At 45.3% G+C, this 18,748-nt stretch overlaps 1 protein-coding gene across 1 annotated transcript in view; it reads left to right on the top strand.

Moving 5' to 3' along the window:
- Positions 1–18,534, top strand: part of shank2b (SH3 and multiple ankyrin repeat domains 2b) — a 68,392-nt gene extending 49,858 nt beyond the window's left edge. The window contains 10 exon segments of the mRNA XM_048257204.1: positions 9,191–9,326; positions 10,019–10,099; positions 10,621–10,632; positions 11,483–11,506; positions 13,278–13,337; positions 13,627–13,751; positions 13,903–14,014; positions 14,152–16,332; positions 16,335–16,563; positions 17,824–18,534. Of these exon segments, the coding sequence (XP_048113161.1) occupies positions 9,191–9,326; positions 10,019–10,099; positions 10,621–10,632; positions 11,483–11,506; positions 13,278–13,337; positions 13,627–13,751; positions 13,903–14,014; positions 14,152–16,332; positions 16,335–16,563; positions 17,824–18,406 (3,543 nt within the window). The 3' untranslated portion in view covers positions 18,407–18,534.
- The last annotated feature ends 214 nt before the right edge of the window (positions 18,535–18,748 follow it).

Here is an 18,748-nt window from a genome sequence, read left to right as displayed (position 1 = left end):
GTCTGTCAAACATGCAACAGGCTCTTTAGTCATTTGGAAATGGCATCTTAGTGTTGATGATGTTGATGATGAGTAAATTTCGCTGACGAGTACATTTCTTACGTTGTGATGTTTTAGTCTGAGAGGTGGAAGAAAGGAGCATGGCCGGTGTTTCCTCATGCTTACTGAGAATCATTTGGGATGTTATTCTTCTCAAGATAGAATCAAATGACAATACGTTGCTCTTTGGTCCCCCTGAGGGCTAATGTTGGCTTCCTCTCTGTGTGCACTGAGGGTCTCTTCATAACTTGCTTGCTTCATCTGTAGACAGTGTGTCTAAGCTGTTGCTTTGGTTTGGGCTTTGATTGTGTCTCTTGGGTGTCTCTGACTATGGGAGTTGACATTTGTCCACTCACAGTAAGTAATAGTGTATGTGGACTATGTGTAAAATTGTATATTATTTGTACAAATGTATATTTGTCTTTCCTTTTTTCTTTCTATCTTTCTTTTGTTCGTTCTTTCATTCTTTCTCTCTTGTACCTACTCTAAAGTCAACTTATTTTATCGACACAGCAAGAAAACCATGCCTGACTGTATAGAACTTATGTAACAAGAGTGAAAACATATGAGTAGATCTTGCACAAGTCGAGCTCTTTGGATTGCTGTGAATACTGTGAATCTTTTTGTTTGAAAGGCAAGAAAAAAAAACGTAAAAGCCTTGATGCTCCATTTCAAACAGCCCTTTGATACACACTGGAGGGCTGAATGGGGGATGACTATGAACAGCTAGCCAAGCCAGCCCGTGTCTAGCACCGAGGCTCCACATCAGCAAAACAAATACATTTTGCATGTGGAATGTACCCATGTTGCATAAAAGCTTCATGTCCGCAATCCACTCTTGCATCTCGGCAGCAGTGAACAGGTGGGAGGAGGCGAGGCAGCCGTGGGACGAGGGTAGCCTCTTTATCCATGCGGCATGCAAACCCCTCATGAATTATTTGCCGCGTGTGATAATTGAAGAGTCTGCAAGTTTTCATAGGCGGCCGACAGCAAAGCCAGGGTTGAATTATGACAAAGTAATGAGACTCGGCCGGATAAAGAATGGCCAGATTAGATTAGATTGTTAGGTTGGTTGAAAAAAAGGTTTTCAGAGAAGAGAATGATCATTGTCTGCATATGTTTCATATATATACAGCAAAGGCTTGGCATGTGGTAGTAGTGATGAAATGCTTTTCTTTTCAGTTTTGACTCGGTTTCTCTGGCATCACCTCCACTGTTGTTGTATTTTCATGTTTCCTAATGTTGATGCTGCTTATATTCTTTGAACATGAAAACAACCCTTGATATATTGACCCAATGTCCCTTGACAGAGATTGCACAAAGCAATCACATTGTGTTTCCTCTGACAGTACAGTATATAACGTAAGTTAGTGTGTAGCACACAGTAAGCTATTATATGCTTTGTTACTTCCTCTAACCAATAAGTTTAGTGGGCTGAATGTCATAACTTTTGTTAGAAGGGGCCAGTAAAGGAGTCATCTTAAATTGTTCCCTGTTAAATTGAAGTATTATATTTTTTGTATTTGTATGTCACTTTGGACAAAAACGTCTGCCAAATCCCATAACCATAACCGTATAGCCTACTTTAGCCCAGAGGTGATATACAGTACTGGCTATGATTAGTCATTTGACTTCACACTCATTTATTGGTGTATATTTGTGAACAAGAAGTTGAATATGGGCATGTCCATCAAGAAAGGTAGGCACATATTTTTGTGCTCAGTCACTCTCAGCCTCTCTGATGACCTTGCAAGCAGTAATCAGGGCTTTATTGTTCAGTCAATGTTATTGACGGGGCTGGGACCCAAGGGAGAGTGATTGGGCCTCCGCTGCTAGTTTCCAGTGGGGAGTCGCGCTGTTTCACTAAGGCTTTCTAGAGTGATTGATGTTTTGAGATCTACCTCCCCCAACATTCTGCCAGGAAAGCTGGGCTTCAGCCCAAATGCAATGTAAACAGAGAAGGAAATTTGATAGTGACCTTTTGTTAAAGTATATATTCCATTCGTTTTAAGTGTATTTAAAATAGCACAAGAAACTGCTATTTGTGCTCTGATTATAAAATCCAATTCTGTAAAGTTGTCATGAAGACATAACCATTGCATGCTTTAGTGCACCAAACATTATGTAACTATTAGCCTTCAGACTTATGGCCGTCTTTTTGTATCGATAGATGAAATTGAATTTGCACATTTGTATGTTTTTTTCTTTTTTCTTTTCAACTCAGGCCCCGTTAGTTGGTTGCTTTTGACCCTGCGTCGCCCCTCAGTTTAAAGGCTTGTCTCTTCCGTTTAAGTCGTCCTGGTCTGAACAGCGTTAGTAGTCGAACAGAGAGGAAGTGAAGTCAGCACTGGGCATACTGAAAATACATCTCCTCCCACCACCAACTGCGTGTGGGCATCCAGTACTGTATTTGTGTCTCTGCCTTCTCATCTGATTTTTATGTCAACGTTTTTTTTTGTTTTGTTTTGTTTTTTGTTCTGTATTTCCTGCTGTGCTGTCTATACGCATACTTGCTTTCTCTCATTATAGTCCTCTATGTCTGTATGTCTTCCTTTTCGGCATTATCCTCCCCTCCAACTCCCCCAGCTCTTTTCTCATTCTTTGCTTGTGCCACTTCTGACCCTTCCCATTCTAAGACTGCTCTGGCTTTTTGCATATCTACCTTGTCTGAGTATAATAGAGAAACACAGGTAGCTGACGTCAGCTATTCTACTGTATATTGATGTAGGCAGTACTTACTGTACAGTAGTTTGCCTTCATATTTCAAAGACAAAAAATCTTACGAGGCAGTTTGCTTACGATAGTAATAGAGCGGTAGATCTTCAGTTTCATCATCACCCCACTTCTGTGCATTGGTAAAACATTACACAGAGTTGGCCTAAAAATCCTCCTTCACAGTTCTCAAGCTAACAGGGATACAATTCATCCTCTAATGATATAGCAAGCTCTGAATGGTAGGACTGGAGTGAACACTGTCCACTCTGCCCAGACATCATGGAGAAGGTGCGGGACACACATGTTTACGGTACCTAAAGGGTCGTTCACACCAGGAACAATAACTATAACTATAACTACTAACTATAACTATAACTACTAACTATAACTATAACTATATGATAACGACATGAAAGTCCACACTGACAAACGATAAGGAACATCTCTCCTTGTGAAGATGAATGTAATGTCTAAAATTTGATGGATTCTGATTGGCCGTCAGCTTTTTATTCTCCAAATCGCTCTGAAAGTGATCCCCAATGGTATCGTTCTTCATATCATTATCGTAGTTTATGTGTGGACATTAGCTTGATCGATACTTTTTTGTTGTTACCATCCTATTTATCATTTTCGGTGTGAACACCCCTTAATAATGCGACAAGTCTGGAATGGTTGAATGCGGGAGGTCAGGTTGCTCAGCCTTGTTGTTGATATGATATTTTATTATTTAAATTACGCTCTACTGTTCCTACAAGTCTTCAGCTTTGTTCCCTTTAATGGTGGTGAGGGCTTTGTTATGTGTAGAGGGGGCAGCAAGCTTCATGACATGCCCAGGAGGTTCCTCATGGCCTAATAACCACACCAGCCCACAACCTGTCACAAAACCTGTTCCATGAGCGATGCAACCTACTTGGGGCGCACCCTTTGGAGGGCCTGCCCTGCACTGGGCACTAACATACTGTGTGGCTGAGATGAGAAAAATAGCCCTCCGGTCTGCCCTCACCCCAAAAATCTCATGAAAACCTGATGGAAATGTCCTATTACTGACAAGGACATACAAGGTTCTCACCAACGTCCCTTCAATGCAAGCGCTGTAATGATTTTGAACCGGCCATTTTATACCAGTCTTGATGCTGTGTGTCTAATCTATGCAGGCCACCCTTCAGTTGCTGTTGTAGCATGAGATGGCATGTTGCAGGAGATATAGCAAATGGCTATGCTCTTTGTTCTGCTTATTTGATCATTTGAAATGTAAAAATGAAATGATTGGAATGTAGTATTTGTGCTCATTTGTGGGAGATGTAGTCAGTGTCATGGCATAGAGTTTCCCCTGGGGAGCATGATGGCACATGCAGGTAGGGGCAGACAGTGCCATGTTGTTTATCCTCTGAATGCTTGGCCTGTACTGAAGTAAAGTGCCATTTAGTTAGTTAGGGTAGATGGGCCATGCAGGCACACAATATCAATAACAACAATGTTAGAGCTGCTTTATGTGTGTGTTGTTTTTTAAGCACTACTGAGTCAGAAGAGACTAAACCTGCTAAATTATGTCATTCCACTGCTATGAGTCATCCAAGCAGGCTTAAAATAACGCTTCTAAATTCAGTGGCATCAGGTCAGATTTGGACAGAAGTTTACCGAACTCTGTTATGCATCCTTAAGGACCAAGCGTCACAGTCTTTCACTCAAAGTACATTGTGACTGGATATTATAAGTGCTGGAAGACTGGGTTACAAAATGTCCTGTACTTTCAGGAGCCATTTGAATTCTGAACAATTTGGAATGCCAATATGGCGGTTGTCTACACATATCCCACCCCTTCCGTGGCAAAAAAGTCGACATGTGAATACATTGTGCCAATCATGTGGTGTGTTGTGAATACTGTACATCTTGGCAATCATGTGTTGTGATCTCGCCGCTGGAGCAAGGTTGGTGTCGTGAAGCCTTGCCCATGCACAGTTCTGCCCAAACTAGATGCCTGATAAGTGCCCAAAATGCGTTGCAATATGGCCACCGAGTGGAGGGACTTGCCTAAAAGGACTTTGCTATAGGTACTGTAGTTAAATGACCATTGTGGTCAGTATTGCACCACCATTCAGTGGTGTTCTTTCACATTTCATGTTTTAATGCACATCATACTGTACATACTCTCATTGTTGGAACTGCTTAGTTAACCCAGTTAGGTGAGCTTTCCCATCTCAGTGGGCACTTTTTAAACCATGTAACTTGCATTCACTTGCACACAAGGGACATCTCTAGATAATCATCTCAGATGCCTACTGGTATATATATTGATAATGTTGTGTGCAACCTTTATTTGAGCATGGGTCATTTTCTTCATCTTCTTGTGTATGTTGTGTGTGGTATGTTGAATGTTGTAGTTTGTTGAAAGTTATGATGCTGTGGTTCTCTTGTAACAGCTGCATCTGTATTCCAGTAATGCTTACCTAGCAGCACCTGTGAAATGTACACTGGATGCCAGTACTACAAAAGCAATATGAATATTGTTAAACTTTTTGCCATTTTAGCCATGCTTAATCATTCGATGATTGATGAATGATGGTTTTAGTGCTCATTTTAGTCGTTTCAGGTTGCATGCCTTGTACTTGTTTGTTTCACATCAGTTATTATTGTAAGTTCTTGTCGGACTGTAAGCTTTTGGTATTCACACCCAAAACAAGTTGAGCTGTTTTAGCTCTCTTGACCCCTCTCTTTCGCTCTCTGTGTGCTAACATGGAGCATTGGTCACCTAGCAACCACCAACCCATTGTGTTGGTGTGCTCTGTTGAAAAAGAGACAGCTGAGCTGTTGGACATTTTCAAAAATGTCCAAGTGTATAGCAGTGGGCTTCAGTGTAAACATACACTGCCTTCTATAACATGCACACACACACATGCAAACTGTGAAGATCTTAAGTCAGGATGCAGGTGTAATTATTGCGAGAGCAAAGTGATCACCTCTGTATAAAATCAAACTCAGTTCTCATAGTGCCAAAGAAGATGTACATTGCATGTTGATTTAAGAAATCATATTTACCTCTGTTAGTAAGATTGGTTGCATGCCCTTACAAAACTATGTAAAAGATGTTGTACAATTCAGGTATTTTTCATAAATGCATCACCCCACCCTAAACTACGTAGTTCCATTGTAAAACCCTGTTAAGCATGGCTGTGCATGAAAAACTGCTTTTATTCCCACTGATTCACTTGGGCAAAGCAATTACTTGTGCGGTGAATTTATGCCGTAATAGGCCTCCATCGTAGCCCCCATACCACCTCATATGGTGGATCTAATTCTTCACCCAAGGACCTCACCATCTGGGAGCAGAACTGGAGGTTGAGCTCATGCAGATAAGGCTGCTTTGAGGACAGACTAATGCAGGCCACTTGGAAGAGAAAAAAGGCCTGTGGAGTGGAGAGAGGTTGTGTGTAATCTCTCGCCGAACACATCCTCTGTTCTCTTTTATAATTAGCCCTCCACCAAGACAAAAGAGTTCAGTCCTCCACGGAGAGGGGAGTGAAGTGATTCCATTTGGATGATATGGTTTCAGAGGGACCATGAAATTGACCTCCGTTAACCTTCTCTGTGAGGCTGATGTACACAGAGCCCTGGCTGATTTCATAGTCATATCTCAGCTCAGGGAGGCTCAGGGAGGCTAGCTTCAAGAAAACGATTATTTTTTATTTTTCTGAAATTGCGTGTATTTAAAGCATTCTTGATATTTTTGTCTTGGCAGATATCCTGTATCTTACATGAGTAACCAACAAAGACAGATTAAAAAAAAAACAATACTTTGTTTGAAATGCAGTGTAATATAGGCTGAATAGACTTAGGCAAAGTGAAATTAATGGAATTTGTTTTTTTTTTGTTGAAAGATTGAAAACAGCAACATGCTGATAAATCCCAAGGAACTATTTGTTGAGATAAAGTTGTAGTTCTGTAGTTATAATATTTACATGGAGCATCTTTGTTTTCATAAGACTCCAAAAAGTGATTTGATTGCTCATGGTGACTCACTCTCAGAGTTGCAGGTACTCCTTCCTGCACTGTGTACTATTACATAAATCTGAATGGATTGCTCCAGTTGTTCTTTGGCTAATGGGACATACTAAAACGTAAGCCAGCATGAAGCCGTGGACAAGCTCTTGGCTTCTTACATGATCTCCCTCCTATCTGAGTGTATCCTCATAGTGTTTTTAGCTGTTACTGTAGCTTTTTTAAACGAGTCTGGCGATGTGCTATTGGTTGGATCTGTTCGTGAAGTCTGATTTTTATCTGCTTGTCTTGCAGTAATTTTATAGACCAAAGTGAATTTTGTGTGTATGTGTGTGTGTGCACATGTGTTGTGTCTGTGAGTGTGTGAGTGTGTGTGTGTGTGTGTGTGTGTGTGTGTGTGTGTGTGTGTGTGTGTGTGTGTGTGTTCTCAGTCGCAGTCATATTGTTGCCATCCTATTGGCCTAAGTGAATCACTTCTGCTTCTTCTGTCAGGGGTACCTGGAGGGTCTCCCAGTTCACTGAGTGGCATTATGTAACAATAAGGCTGAAAATGGAGAGACACTGTTACATAATGGTGTGTGTGTGTGTGTGTGTGTGTGTGTGTGTGTGTGTGTGTGTGTGTTTGCTTTTGCTTGCTGCAATGCACATCTTTATTCTGCTGGAAGTGACCAGAAGTGACTCAAAATAATATTTCATGAAATATGAAAGCTTTTGCTGACTTTCACACACAAGCAACACTGACAAGCTACTTTCTAAAGATGGGACAGAGGGAAAATGGTCTGGCTTGCTCACAGGGTGTTTGTGACTTGTGACTGTAAGACCAAAAATAACCAGAACACATCTGACTGATCTGATCAGTTTAAACATGTAGCTTGTTAGCATTTAACATTTTAATTCACCATGTGGTCTGCTCAGCATAAGGCCATTAGTCTTAATGGACTTAAATTAATAAGGAAGATTAGTAATACAATGCATCCAATCATTAAATTCAATATCCTAATGTTGCTACAGTAAGTCCATTTTCAGTGGTTCATCTGGGTCGAGTGTGGCTGTGCTGGCATGGAGGTCCCCCAGTGTCCGCAGAGGAAGTGGAGTCCAGTGGCCTAGTGAGATTAGTGGCCGATAAGGCCGCATCAGTGAAACATGTCTATGTTGCTCCCTCACACGCGTATCAGCATCTGCTCACCGCGCTTCCCAAATGAAAGCAAATCTCATTACTGGTCTGTGACACTCTGAGGATGGAGCTCACTGCTGATGCTATGCGTTTTAATACTAAAGGAGAACATAAAAGAATATGACTTCTAATCATATAGTGATTCAACGACCAACACTTTGACATTAACTACAGATATGATTCTTTATGAAAGCCTGCTGTTTGATATATAAAGTACTGTGTGTGCATTCATGTAAACCAGTACTTGTGTGCCGAGCCTGATCTTATTTGCAGTCATCTTTGAAATAGTTTGTCATGACTGTAGATTTAAGTATAATTAGAGCAGAGTAAACCTTCTGAGCATTGTCTCACTTCTTCACTCACACAAGAATGTTGAAATCCCCTGAATACATCTTTTAGGTATGTGGCTTCCAAGGATACCTGTGATTACTCATGGAATCCTACAGATAGAAGCTTCACTCTGCTTCTTTTCCTCGCTCCCTTCACATTTCCTCTCTGTTGTCACCACAAGTGAACCAGAATTGCATGTAGGTTTACTGGATTTCCGTATCCCACTTTTGACAATGGCTAGTGAATGCCTTTTGGAGTTGAGTGACCAATATGTACCAGTAGTACAGTACAATGTTTGCTCAGACATCCAGTTCTTTGTTATGCGGTCATCTTTGGTGGCAGTGACTAGATGTGGTTGTCAGACTGCAAATGTTATGACATGATCTAATGATATGATTTAACAGTGCGGAAGAGTATCATGAGTGACACTAATAGATGTACAGTATCTCTGTCCTCTAAGACCTCTCCCAGTGTGACTGCTATTCCATAAGGATGGTAGAGGGCTAGATCTAGATCTCCAATCTGTACAGTACATCCCTCTTCTTACAGAGTATAATGATAATACCGAGAATCTGTCAGTAACAGGAGCCAGCTTCCTCTGTGCATTTTAGGTAATTGCGGAATGGGTAATAGCCTTTTGCAGGGGGTTAGTTAGTGCCTAGTGCAGAATTGTCTATTTCTGTGATTGCAGATCCATAAACGACTTCCTTAAAACCACTCTGGTGGTACTGAATGGGCTTGAGATGACTGGGAAGCACCGAGTAGAACAATAGTGGGGTCGCCCCTCTCATCTCCTGCCCATGAGGGGAGCTCTGGCCTGGCGGCCAGCGTCATGCGGCTTGTTTGTCCAAGCTCCTCTCATGTCCGTTGTGATGAGGCGTTGCGTGAGCAGAGTGTGACTCTGTTCTCTCTGGTCTTCTTGTGTGTGCGGCGCAGGTGAACCAGGAGAACGTGGTCAAAGTGGGCCACAAGCAGGTGGTGAACATGATTCGGCACGGCACCAACCACCTGGTCATCAAAGTGGTGACGGTCAGCAGGAATCTGGACCCAGATGACACGGCGAGGAAAAAAGGTACAAAGCAAAATTACTCCATGTTCTGGTTGTCGTGCTTTTAATCTTGCCTCTATGGTGTCTGGATTCTGCATCCACTGAAAGGTAAGATGAGAAATGCCTGTAAAGACAGGTGATGAATCAAACATGCCACATCACATATTAACAACACACTTAATTCAGAACTGTCTCACTGCAGCTTGTTCATGCTGACACTAACAGTACTAATATGCCACTAACAACTCTGACTAATCTATGCAGACATCTTTTACCCTACACTCAGTTTGTCAAACATGGAAGAACAGAACATCCAAAGGTTCCTTTTTGGCAAACTGAAATAACTGCATGGGATGTAGGGTGGTAGGGTTGCATCGGTACTTGGTAGTAAGCAAATGCACACAGTATGATAGCTGTGGATTTTAATACCACAATATACCACAACATTTGGTACCACTGCAACCTAAATCTAACCATGCAGCCATTGTGTTGTTTGGCCTTATTTTGAGAGAAAAGCTGGTTCATGGGCAGTCCCATCTCTTTCTCTCTCTCTCTCTCTCTCTCTCTCTCTCTCTCTCTCTCTCTCTTCCTCCCCTCTCTCTCCCCTCTCTCTCTCTCTCTCTCTCTCTCTCTCTCTCTCTCTCTCTCTCTCTCTCTCGCCCTCCCCTCTCTCTCCCCTCTCTCTCTCTTGCTATCTCTGTGATCCTACTCTCTAGTGCCCCCACCTCCCAGGAGGGCTCCCTCCACGGCGCTCTCCATGCGGTCTAAGTCCATGACCTCTGAGCTGGAAGACATGGGTAAGCAGTCGGAGAGCATGCCCACACACCTGCTGGGACCTGGGGCACTGGTCACTGCTCACATGCCCACTTGACTGGGTGTGTTGGGGAAACAGCAGGTTTGGGTCACTCCTAAGCATACATTAACCCAAATATGGGCTTAGTGGGGCCCATACTGCTGTTCCTCCTAACATTCCTTGTCCTTGAGTGTTTAAATTTGGCTTATGATTCCAGGGAGGTAGCTTTGCGGCTGTGTCAAAAACATTACACTTGGTATCTCCTATGCAATACTAACTTGGTGACCATAGCATGAACGCATAATAGAACTGTTATATGTACATGAAAATCATGGCATTGGTCATTAGCATATGAAATTGTCCCAGATCATAGGCCAACATGATCAAATATCTCATGTCCCACTTATTTTAGGAAAAGGCAATGGCAAGTTTTATTAATTATGACAGCATTAGAAATGGCTACTTTATACTCATCAACAACACATTGTAATGGCTTTCTTTTCTATCCCCCATGTGCCTCAATAGTTGAACAAGGTGGTAAGTCATTATGTATATTATTCCTGTCTGTCTCTGTGTGTGTGTATTTTGCAGCTTTGGCCATTGTCATGACTCATTATGTATGTTTGCTTTGCTATATTGTTGTCACATAGTCATTGTTCACATTAATTTGTCCTTAGCTGAAGGTGCAGTATATTACAACCCTTTACAATACATATAGCTGCTGTTTTATTCTAACATCATTATATCATCATTATAGTCTAGGACTTACAAAGAAACAGACTTACAAACTCACATTGATTTTTTTTTTTTTAAATGCACACTACAGTATAGCCGTTAAACAGGGCTGCTCATCTCTCAGCAGTGGTGACATTCTACCTGAGATGACCTTTGGGTTGTATGGCCCTTTCTCAGCACCCATCACCCTGACATTTAAATAGGTAAAACTAATGAGAGACCAGGTCGTGGAACAGATTGGCCTTTTATTAGGCCCAGCCACTGGTCATAAAACACATTCACTTGTAGAAGCAGCTTTCGTGGTTGTTAATGGATTGCTTTAAGAGAACCTTGTTTCAGTATGGTTGTCCATAAATCTAATCTAAACATAATCTACAATTATACATTCATTGGAGAAATCGATTCCATTTATGTGCTTTTAACACAATTGGCACACATGTCCAAGATTTCTGATGAGGAAACATTTAAGCTAGTAGTTTAAAATCCTATAAGTCCTTGGGGGATAACATAGAGGCGATTCCATTAGGTATCAATTTTGAGTAGCAATAATACTAAATATGGGAATTACCTTCATATTTTTTTAAAATGTATAAACTGCATTTTTGTCTGTACATGTAATCATTTAAAATGTAAATGTTCTCTTATGTTCAAGCCACTTTGAGGAAAAAGAGGGGTGGTAAGTTTGATAGGCATGTTTCATACCGTAAACTATAAATAATAATTTAACAGTCACACTCTATATTATGGCTATATGGGTAATACTGAATGATGGATCTGGTTTAATTTAAATTTCAAGCTCAGCATATAATCCACATATGAATATGTTCTCTGAGTTCCTCTAAGTCAGTATAGTGATCAGCTCTGTGTCCTCACAGGTCTATTTGTTCTGACATGGTGAGGCAGTACTTAATGAGGCTCCCTTGCTGCTTTACTCATCTCATGTCCATTGAGCCCCACTGGCATATTCTAAGGATATCATCGGCTTCTCTGAACCACTATCCATGTTTTTTCCTTTTTCGCTAAATATTCACCCACATGTTGAAATGTTAACATAAGTGCGATATGCAAATACTCTGTATACTGCCGTAAATGGACGAATGCCTTCCACCTATTGCCAGTACTGCCTCCTCAGCAAAATGAAGACATCTAGAAGTGTCAAAACACGGTGAATAAAGCGCTAAATATAGCAGATGTAGCTTAGCTGAGGTTAATACTTTATGTAGAGCTACATCAACTTGTATATGTCCTCCTCACCAGTCATCAGTGCTGTTCCCTTAGTGCTGTTGGCGATTTAATGAGGATGGTATCTCCCTATTCCTCACATTCCATGAATTCCCCGGCCTCATTAACGTCGCCTTTATGATTCCTCACATATGTCTGAGCAAAGGGCACACTGTACCTTACATGTGCAGTCCTACTCTGGCACTCAGCTTGAACATTCAGCCCCTACTCATGCCATTCAGTTATTTGCATAGTTTGGAACCCTGACTATGGCACTCTTGAACTCGCTCACACAGATCAGGGACAGTAATATGTGCATTGCCAGTAGAACATCTAGTTCACCCCTCTCTACTTTAAACAATTGCACATTTCACAGTTTTTAAGACTGGGCTACCATTCACATGCCTTATTTCTAGTGAGCTATGCCCCCATTTGAAATAGGGATTATGTAACTTTTGAAAAGAAAATGTCTGCCAGGGTTCATTTTTATATTTTACTATTAAGAAATATTCACACTTGATTCTTAGAGAGTTAATTGCTGTTCATTATTCAGGACTGAGAGGGCAATTGGTCTTGTGCCATGGGATATACATTAGAAAGAGATTATTTCCTGTCAGAGATGGAAAACTATCTATTATGATACGAGTGCCTTCCACTGCTTTGAATGACTGAGAAATAAGACGTTACCATGGCAATACTGTTTAATATAGCAACAATCCACCTGCAAAAAATGTAATGTCATATTTGCAGTGAGTAGCCACAGCTTCTCACACAAAAACTTGAATCTATCAAGGCATCAGACCTTGAAGAAGGCTAATTTGTTTTCTCATCTTTTTCTACAATGGACTCAAGACTTTCTCTGAACCAAGACGACGTACAGCACACATAGCACTGGGTTGTGTTGTCTTGTGTATTATTCCAGATGCTTTTAATTTAGAGTGATACATGTGACTCATATAAGTAATCCTGACTCTATGTACAATAAAACTTGCTAATGGAGTTAGTAGACCCATCGTACACTCTTAGTTGACACAGACATTTATCCGTTGCATTTTGACAGAATCTGACAGTCCTCTGATCTCCACCCAAATCCAATGGCATATCAGAACCAGTTTTGAAAGTTGTCAGGACTAGTAGTTGTGAACTGTATGCAGTTGGACTGGATGTCTTGTTGGACAGATGTCAATGTCAGGCACTGAACTTCCTTCTCCTCCATTTCTGTGTAGATGCTCAGCCTTCTAATATTGAGGGTCTGAAGAAGAGGATTGTATTTCAAGTCACACTAAGTAATCGTCCCAATGCATGGGAAGCTTTCTTAAAGCAACGCTAGCATGTTGTGCAGTGGTGGCTGAGAATCTAGCTGAGGCATCTTCTGATACAGTCAGAAAAAGTGCTTGCACGGCTTTGACCTTGACCAGTGTCAATGTCATTATCTCTGTTCCCCTCCCTTGCTCGATTTTGACTTATTTTTCAAAGGATCCTTTGAAAGGTCATTGGCTTGCAAGATTAAAAATGGTAAAATGGTAACAAATAGGTCTGTTATTCAGATTAGGCAATGCAACCTTTATTTTTCAGATAAGGTGGACGAAATAATACCCACTCAGAAGCCCCCGTGGGATAATTCAACGATTGACACAAGGGTCGCTGCGGTCAAACCAAGGCCAACCAGCAGATGCTTTGCTGTGGCCCCTGAGATGAATGTAAGCCAAAGAGTAACAGTAAGAGTAAGCCAAATATAAATATCAAAGGGAACGCAAACACTGATTTTTTCAAAGTGAATTTCTCTTGGAATAATGAGAAAAGCCATGACTGTGCTGACATTTGTGTTTGTGTTGATCTTGTCGGCTTCAGTCTTTGTGCAATAGCCAGGATGTGGCAGTTGCCTCCCCTCCAGTGCCTGGAAGTCCCCGAGCAGGCTACCTGGATGTGCCGAGAGCAACTATGAGGCGGCAGACATCTATAGGTAAGCAACAATGCAAGTAAGCAAGAGCCACCATTCCATTACACAGTGTGGATTCCCCATTTGCTTTAAAGTGTTTGTTTTCTTTTCTTGTGTTCCATGCTGATGCTAATTGTTTTGTTTTGTTGTGTTGCTCACAGGTGTGACTGAAGAGGAGAAACAGTTTCTTACACCTCCAGTGCTGAAATTTACCAGAAGCCTTTCTATGCCGGACACATCGGAGGACATTCCACCTCCACCAGCCATCTCCCCGCCTTCCCCTCCGTACAACAATGGCAACAACCCTCCCACCCCCAACCGGGCCTACGGCACCATCCGGGCCGGGTTCACCCAGGGCCCGGCCTCTAACAGCACGGCCCCCGAGAGAGGAGACGCGGGCATGGGGTCAGCGTGGAGGGAGCAGGGCCCATTCTATAGGGACAGTCCAGAGCACTTCCAGACAGGGGACTTCAACCACTCGGGCCCCACGGCTCAGCAGAGCCTCCACATGAGGCGAGCCCAGGTGCCTGAGAACCCCTACTCGGACATGAGCAAGAACCACCCGAGCCTGTTTGCACCGAACAAGCCGATGCGGAGGAAGGGCATGCTGGTCAAGCAGCCCAACGTGGAGGACAGCCCGGAGAAGACCTGCACCATCTCCATCCCCACCATCATCATCAAGGAGCCGTCCACCAGCAGCAGTGGCAAGAGCAGCCAGGGCAGCAGCATGGAGATCGAGACGGGCGTCCAGGACCACCCGGGCCAGCTGCGGCCCGACGACCTCGGCCCCAGCAACCCGTTCGCGACTGCCATCGTGCACCGGCGTGAGAAACGGCTGGAGATCCACAGGAACTCCCCGTCCTTCCGCTCCACGGATTTGGCCGACGACGACTCGCCCGCCCCAACTCCGGCCCCGCGACTGCGGCACTCCAAGTCCATCGACGAGGGCATGTTCAGCAGCGACGAGCGCCTGCGGCGGCTCATGGCGCCACCCACCTCCCTCCTGAGCATCCCGCGGGGCGGCGGGTCCGGCGGAGGCAACGTGACGGACTTCAACAGCCCCGAGCCCACCATGGTGCGCGAGGTGCTCAACACGCGCACGGGCCACCACAGCCCCATCAGCCTGCCCGCCAACAAGACCTACAACGTGGGCGGCGGCAACTACGTGCACCCAGTCACGGGGAAACCCCTGGACCCGAACTCGCCGCTAGCCCTGGCGCTCGCTGCCCGCGACCGTGCCATGAGGGAGCAGTCGCAGCCGCTCCCGCTCAAGAGCGACCTGTCCAAGCCCGACCTCAACAAGCCCTTATTCATCGACACCAAGCTGCGGTCGAACGTGGCGGTGAGCTTCTCAGCCACGGCTACCATGGGTCGGCCTGGGAGATCGGCCCTGCGCCGGCAGATGACGGAGGCCAAGTACGAGACCGAGTCCAAGCATGCGTACAGCATGCAGGACGGACTCCATCTGGGCGGCAAGGAGGAGAAGAGGCCAGAGGAGAAGAAGAACATGCTCATCGACATCGTGGACACGTCGCAGCAGAAGTCAGCCGGACTCCTGATGGTGCACACCACAGATGGTGCCAAGAAGGACAGCAACAGCCTGTCCGATGGAGAGCGCGAGGAGGGCGTCAGCTCGGACAGTGCCCCCGGTGAGCTCCGCGATCCCAACCAGCCGGCCGCCCCCACCCACCCTGTCATGCCCAAATCTCTCTCTGCCAACCCTCCCCACGGGAAGACCATCATCACCATCAGCTCTGTGGACGAGCCGGTCAAGCTGCCCTTCGGCATCCCTCCCCCTCCCCTGGCGTCGGTTGACATTGATGAGGAGTTTCCATTCACTGACCCTCTTCCTCCCCCACTTGAGTTTGCCAACAGTTTCGACATCCCCGAGGACCAGGCGGCTTTGGCTGAGCTGCTCAAGCAGAAGGCCAATGGCACGAGAGGATCCTCGCTCACCCCCTTTTACTCACAGCTCTCCGCAGGGAACGCCGAGATCAAGAGGCCCGCGGTGCTCACCAATTGCACCCCGCCCAGTTTCCCGCCGATGGACACGTATGAGCCAATCACCGATTCGGGCATCGAGGTGGACAGTCGGAGCAGCGGGGACCCCCAGTTGGAGACAACCAGCACGGTCTCCACCGTGTCCAGCATCTCCACCCTGTCGTCGGAGGGAGGCGAGACTCTGGACACATGCACGGTCTATGCAGATGGACAGGCCTTCTTGGTGGACCGGCCCCAGGCCATGTCCAAGCCAAAGCTCAAGCCCATCCTCAATAAAAATGCACTTTACAAAGAGGAGGAGAGCATGAGCCCTTTCAGGGTGCCCAGCTCCATCCCGCCCCCCACCCTCCAACCCCCGCGCCCCCGGAGCCCCCCAAAACACCGACCCAGCGAACCTCAAAGCTCTGGGGCGACCCTGGCGACCTGAAGAGCCCCCACGCGTCCGACCTCAAGCCCCACCACGGCATGGGCGAGCTGAACTCCGCCCTGCAGCACATGAACAAGGACAAAACGCCAAAGCCAGGGGAGGCGTTAGACTCTCCCACGGGATCCAGGACTCACTTTGAAAGCAGGTACATCTTCAGCACTCTGTGCAGCGCAGCGTGGTGCAGGGCTGCATGTAGGCTCCTGGATTTAGTGTGTGTGTGTGTGTGTGTGTGTGTGTGTGTGCTCTTCTCATGAAAGAAAAAAGGGGGTTGCCTAGCAACCTAATAATGAGAAGAGCCTTGAGGAGCAGATGAGTTACGTCAGTCTGATGAGCATGGACAAAACCATTGTGTTCTGCAGCAGGGGTGTGGGAGGGGGTGTTACAGCACAGTTCAGAGGCATTTGCCCTCCGAACAACACAGATGATTCGGCGGATGATATGTTTGGCTGAATCACACCTTGCATTACTCACATGACCGCATCTTCTGGCACTGCCATGGCGTGTCACAATCAAAAGGCAGTCGTATGTTCTCTGTCTGCACAGTTGTTTTTATACAGAACCATACAGTGTCTATGAACTGAAATGCATGATGTAGACACAGCCCTGCTCAGTCCCAGCTACAGACCCCAGTGAAGCTGCAGTCTCATTTATTATGGATGGCTGGGTGTTTATTTACGGAACATGATAATGACCCCAAAAACCTCAGGCAACGCCAGTTTAGTTCAAGATGGCCAGACACAAATGTTTGCACTGCAGGCTTGTGTGTTTTAATTGAGACATTTATTCAGGGAATTTGACGAGTCACTCTCCATGAAGAGCATTTCAGGATTTAGACAGTGTGTTAAGAGTTCTGTGGTTCTCAGACATGCAGTGGTCCTTTCCCCTCAGTGCCGTAGTGCGATAGCGCAGCTCAGCTCCACATTGAGGTCTGCACACCTGGGCGAAAAAGGGAAGATGAAGCTTCTGGCAAAGACTGTTCTCTTTTTTTCTTGCCATGCTCTCCTTATCCCCCTCTCTCTTTCCGTCCATTTCTCTTTTTCTCTGCTTATTTTGTGTGAGGAATTAGAAGGTGAGAGATGTTAGAAGCGTCATGCTGGTAAAAGCAGGTTTTGAGGGATGGGTTTGTTTTAGAGGTGTGGAATTATCTATCTTTAGCTTCCCTTTCTGTGGACAGGCAGATGTCGTTGTGTGGCGGCACGCAGGACCTACTGTATCTATTCTTAAACTTGTAACAGAGAGACAAACAACATGCATCATATTACAATATCTGTGCTAAATGGATTCAAATCTACCTTTACAAATCTTTGTCAATTGATCATATCCCCCATAGGAACTTTATGTGTCTTATGTGTTTTTAAGTTAAAGTCTTTCTTACCCCTGTCTCTCCTCTCTTCCTCCCGTGCAGGAATCCAGACGGTCTGTCCCTTGTCTCAGGTACACAGCAGAACACCACAGTCACTTTCTCCACCCAGCCCGGCCCCAATGTGCCTCCAAACTCCACTGCCACCCCGCCCTCGAGCCTGCCCCCCTCCCACCACCACCCGCACCATGCACTCCCGCACCACCACCACCACCACCACGGCCCCAACCCCATCATGTCCCCGCCGGACTCGGGCCTTGGCTGCACCTCCTCGTCCCTGCCGCCGTCCGCCACCTCGCCCACCATGACAGACGTGTTCGGCCTGCCCACGCCGCCGCTCAGCCTGGGCACGGGTCGCAGTCGCTCGCCATCGCCGCTCACGCTCATCCAGGCGCCCTCCAACAAGCCCTTCGCCACCAAGCCCGTCGTCATGTGGACCAAGCATGATGTGGCCGACTGGCTGGAGAGCCTGAACCTGGGCGAGCACCGGGACGCCTTCATGGAGAACGACATCGAGGGCAGCCACCTGCCCAACCTACAGAAGGAAGATCTGATAGACCTGGGGGTGACGCGGGTGGGCCACCGCATGAACATTGAGCGAGCATTGAAAGTGCTCTTAGACAGATGAGAATAGGCTCGGCTCTTTGCAATGACATCAGAACTCCATAAGGCTACCATTTTCTTTTTATCTTTTGTTGAAGTTCTCTTGCTTTTGATGTTTGGCTTCCTTCTCCCTTTTTTTTTTTTTTTTTGAGGCGGGGGGGATGTTTTAGACCGTAGGACTACACATATCCTGAAGAAACTGTGTTGACTTCGGAAACAGCAGTTCCCACACAAGCACAAAAGTCCTCTCTGGAAGTGAGCTATCAGTCGAGTGAGGCCTGATCGAGGACCCGGGGCATCCCACACACACTGCATGGGATACAAGAGACAAGGATCACAAATTCTTGCAACGTCAATGTCTTCTGGG

Source organism: Alosa alosa, chromosome 11 (assembly GCF_017589495.1).
Source record: "Alosa alosa isolate M-15738 ecotype Scorff River chromosome 11, AALO_Geno_1.1, whole genome shotgun sequence".
In the NCBI taxonomy this organism is placed as follows: Eukaryota; Metazoa; Chordata; class Actinopteri; order Clupeiformes; family Clupeidae; genus Alosa; species Alosa alosa.
This window is presented reverse-complemented; position numbering and strand designations above follow the sequence as displayed.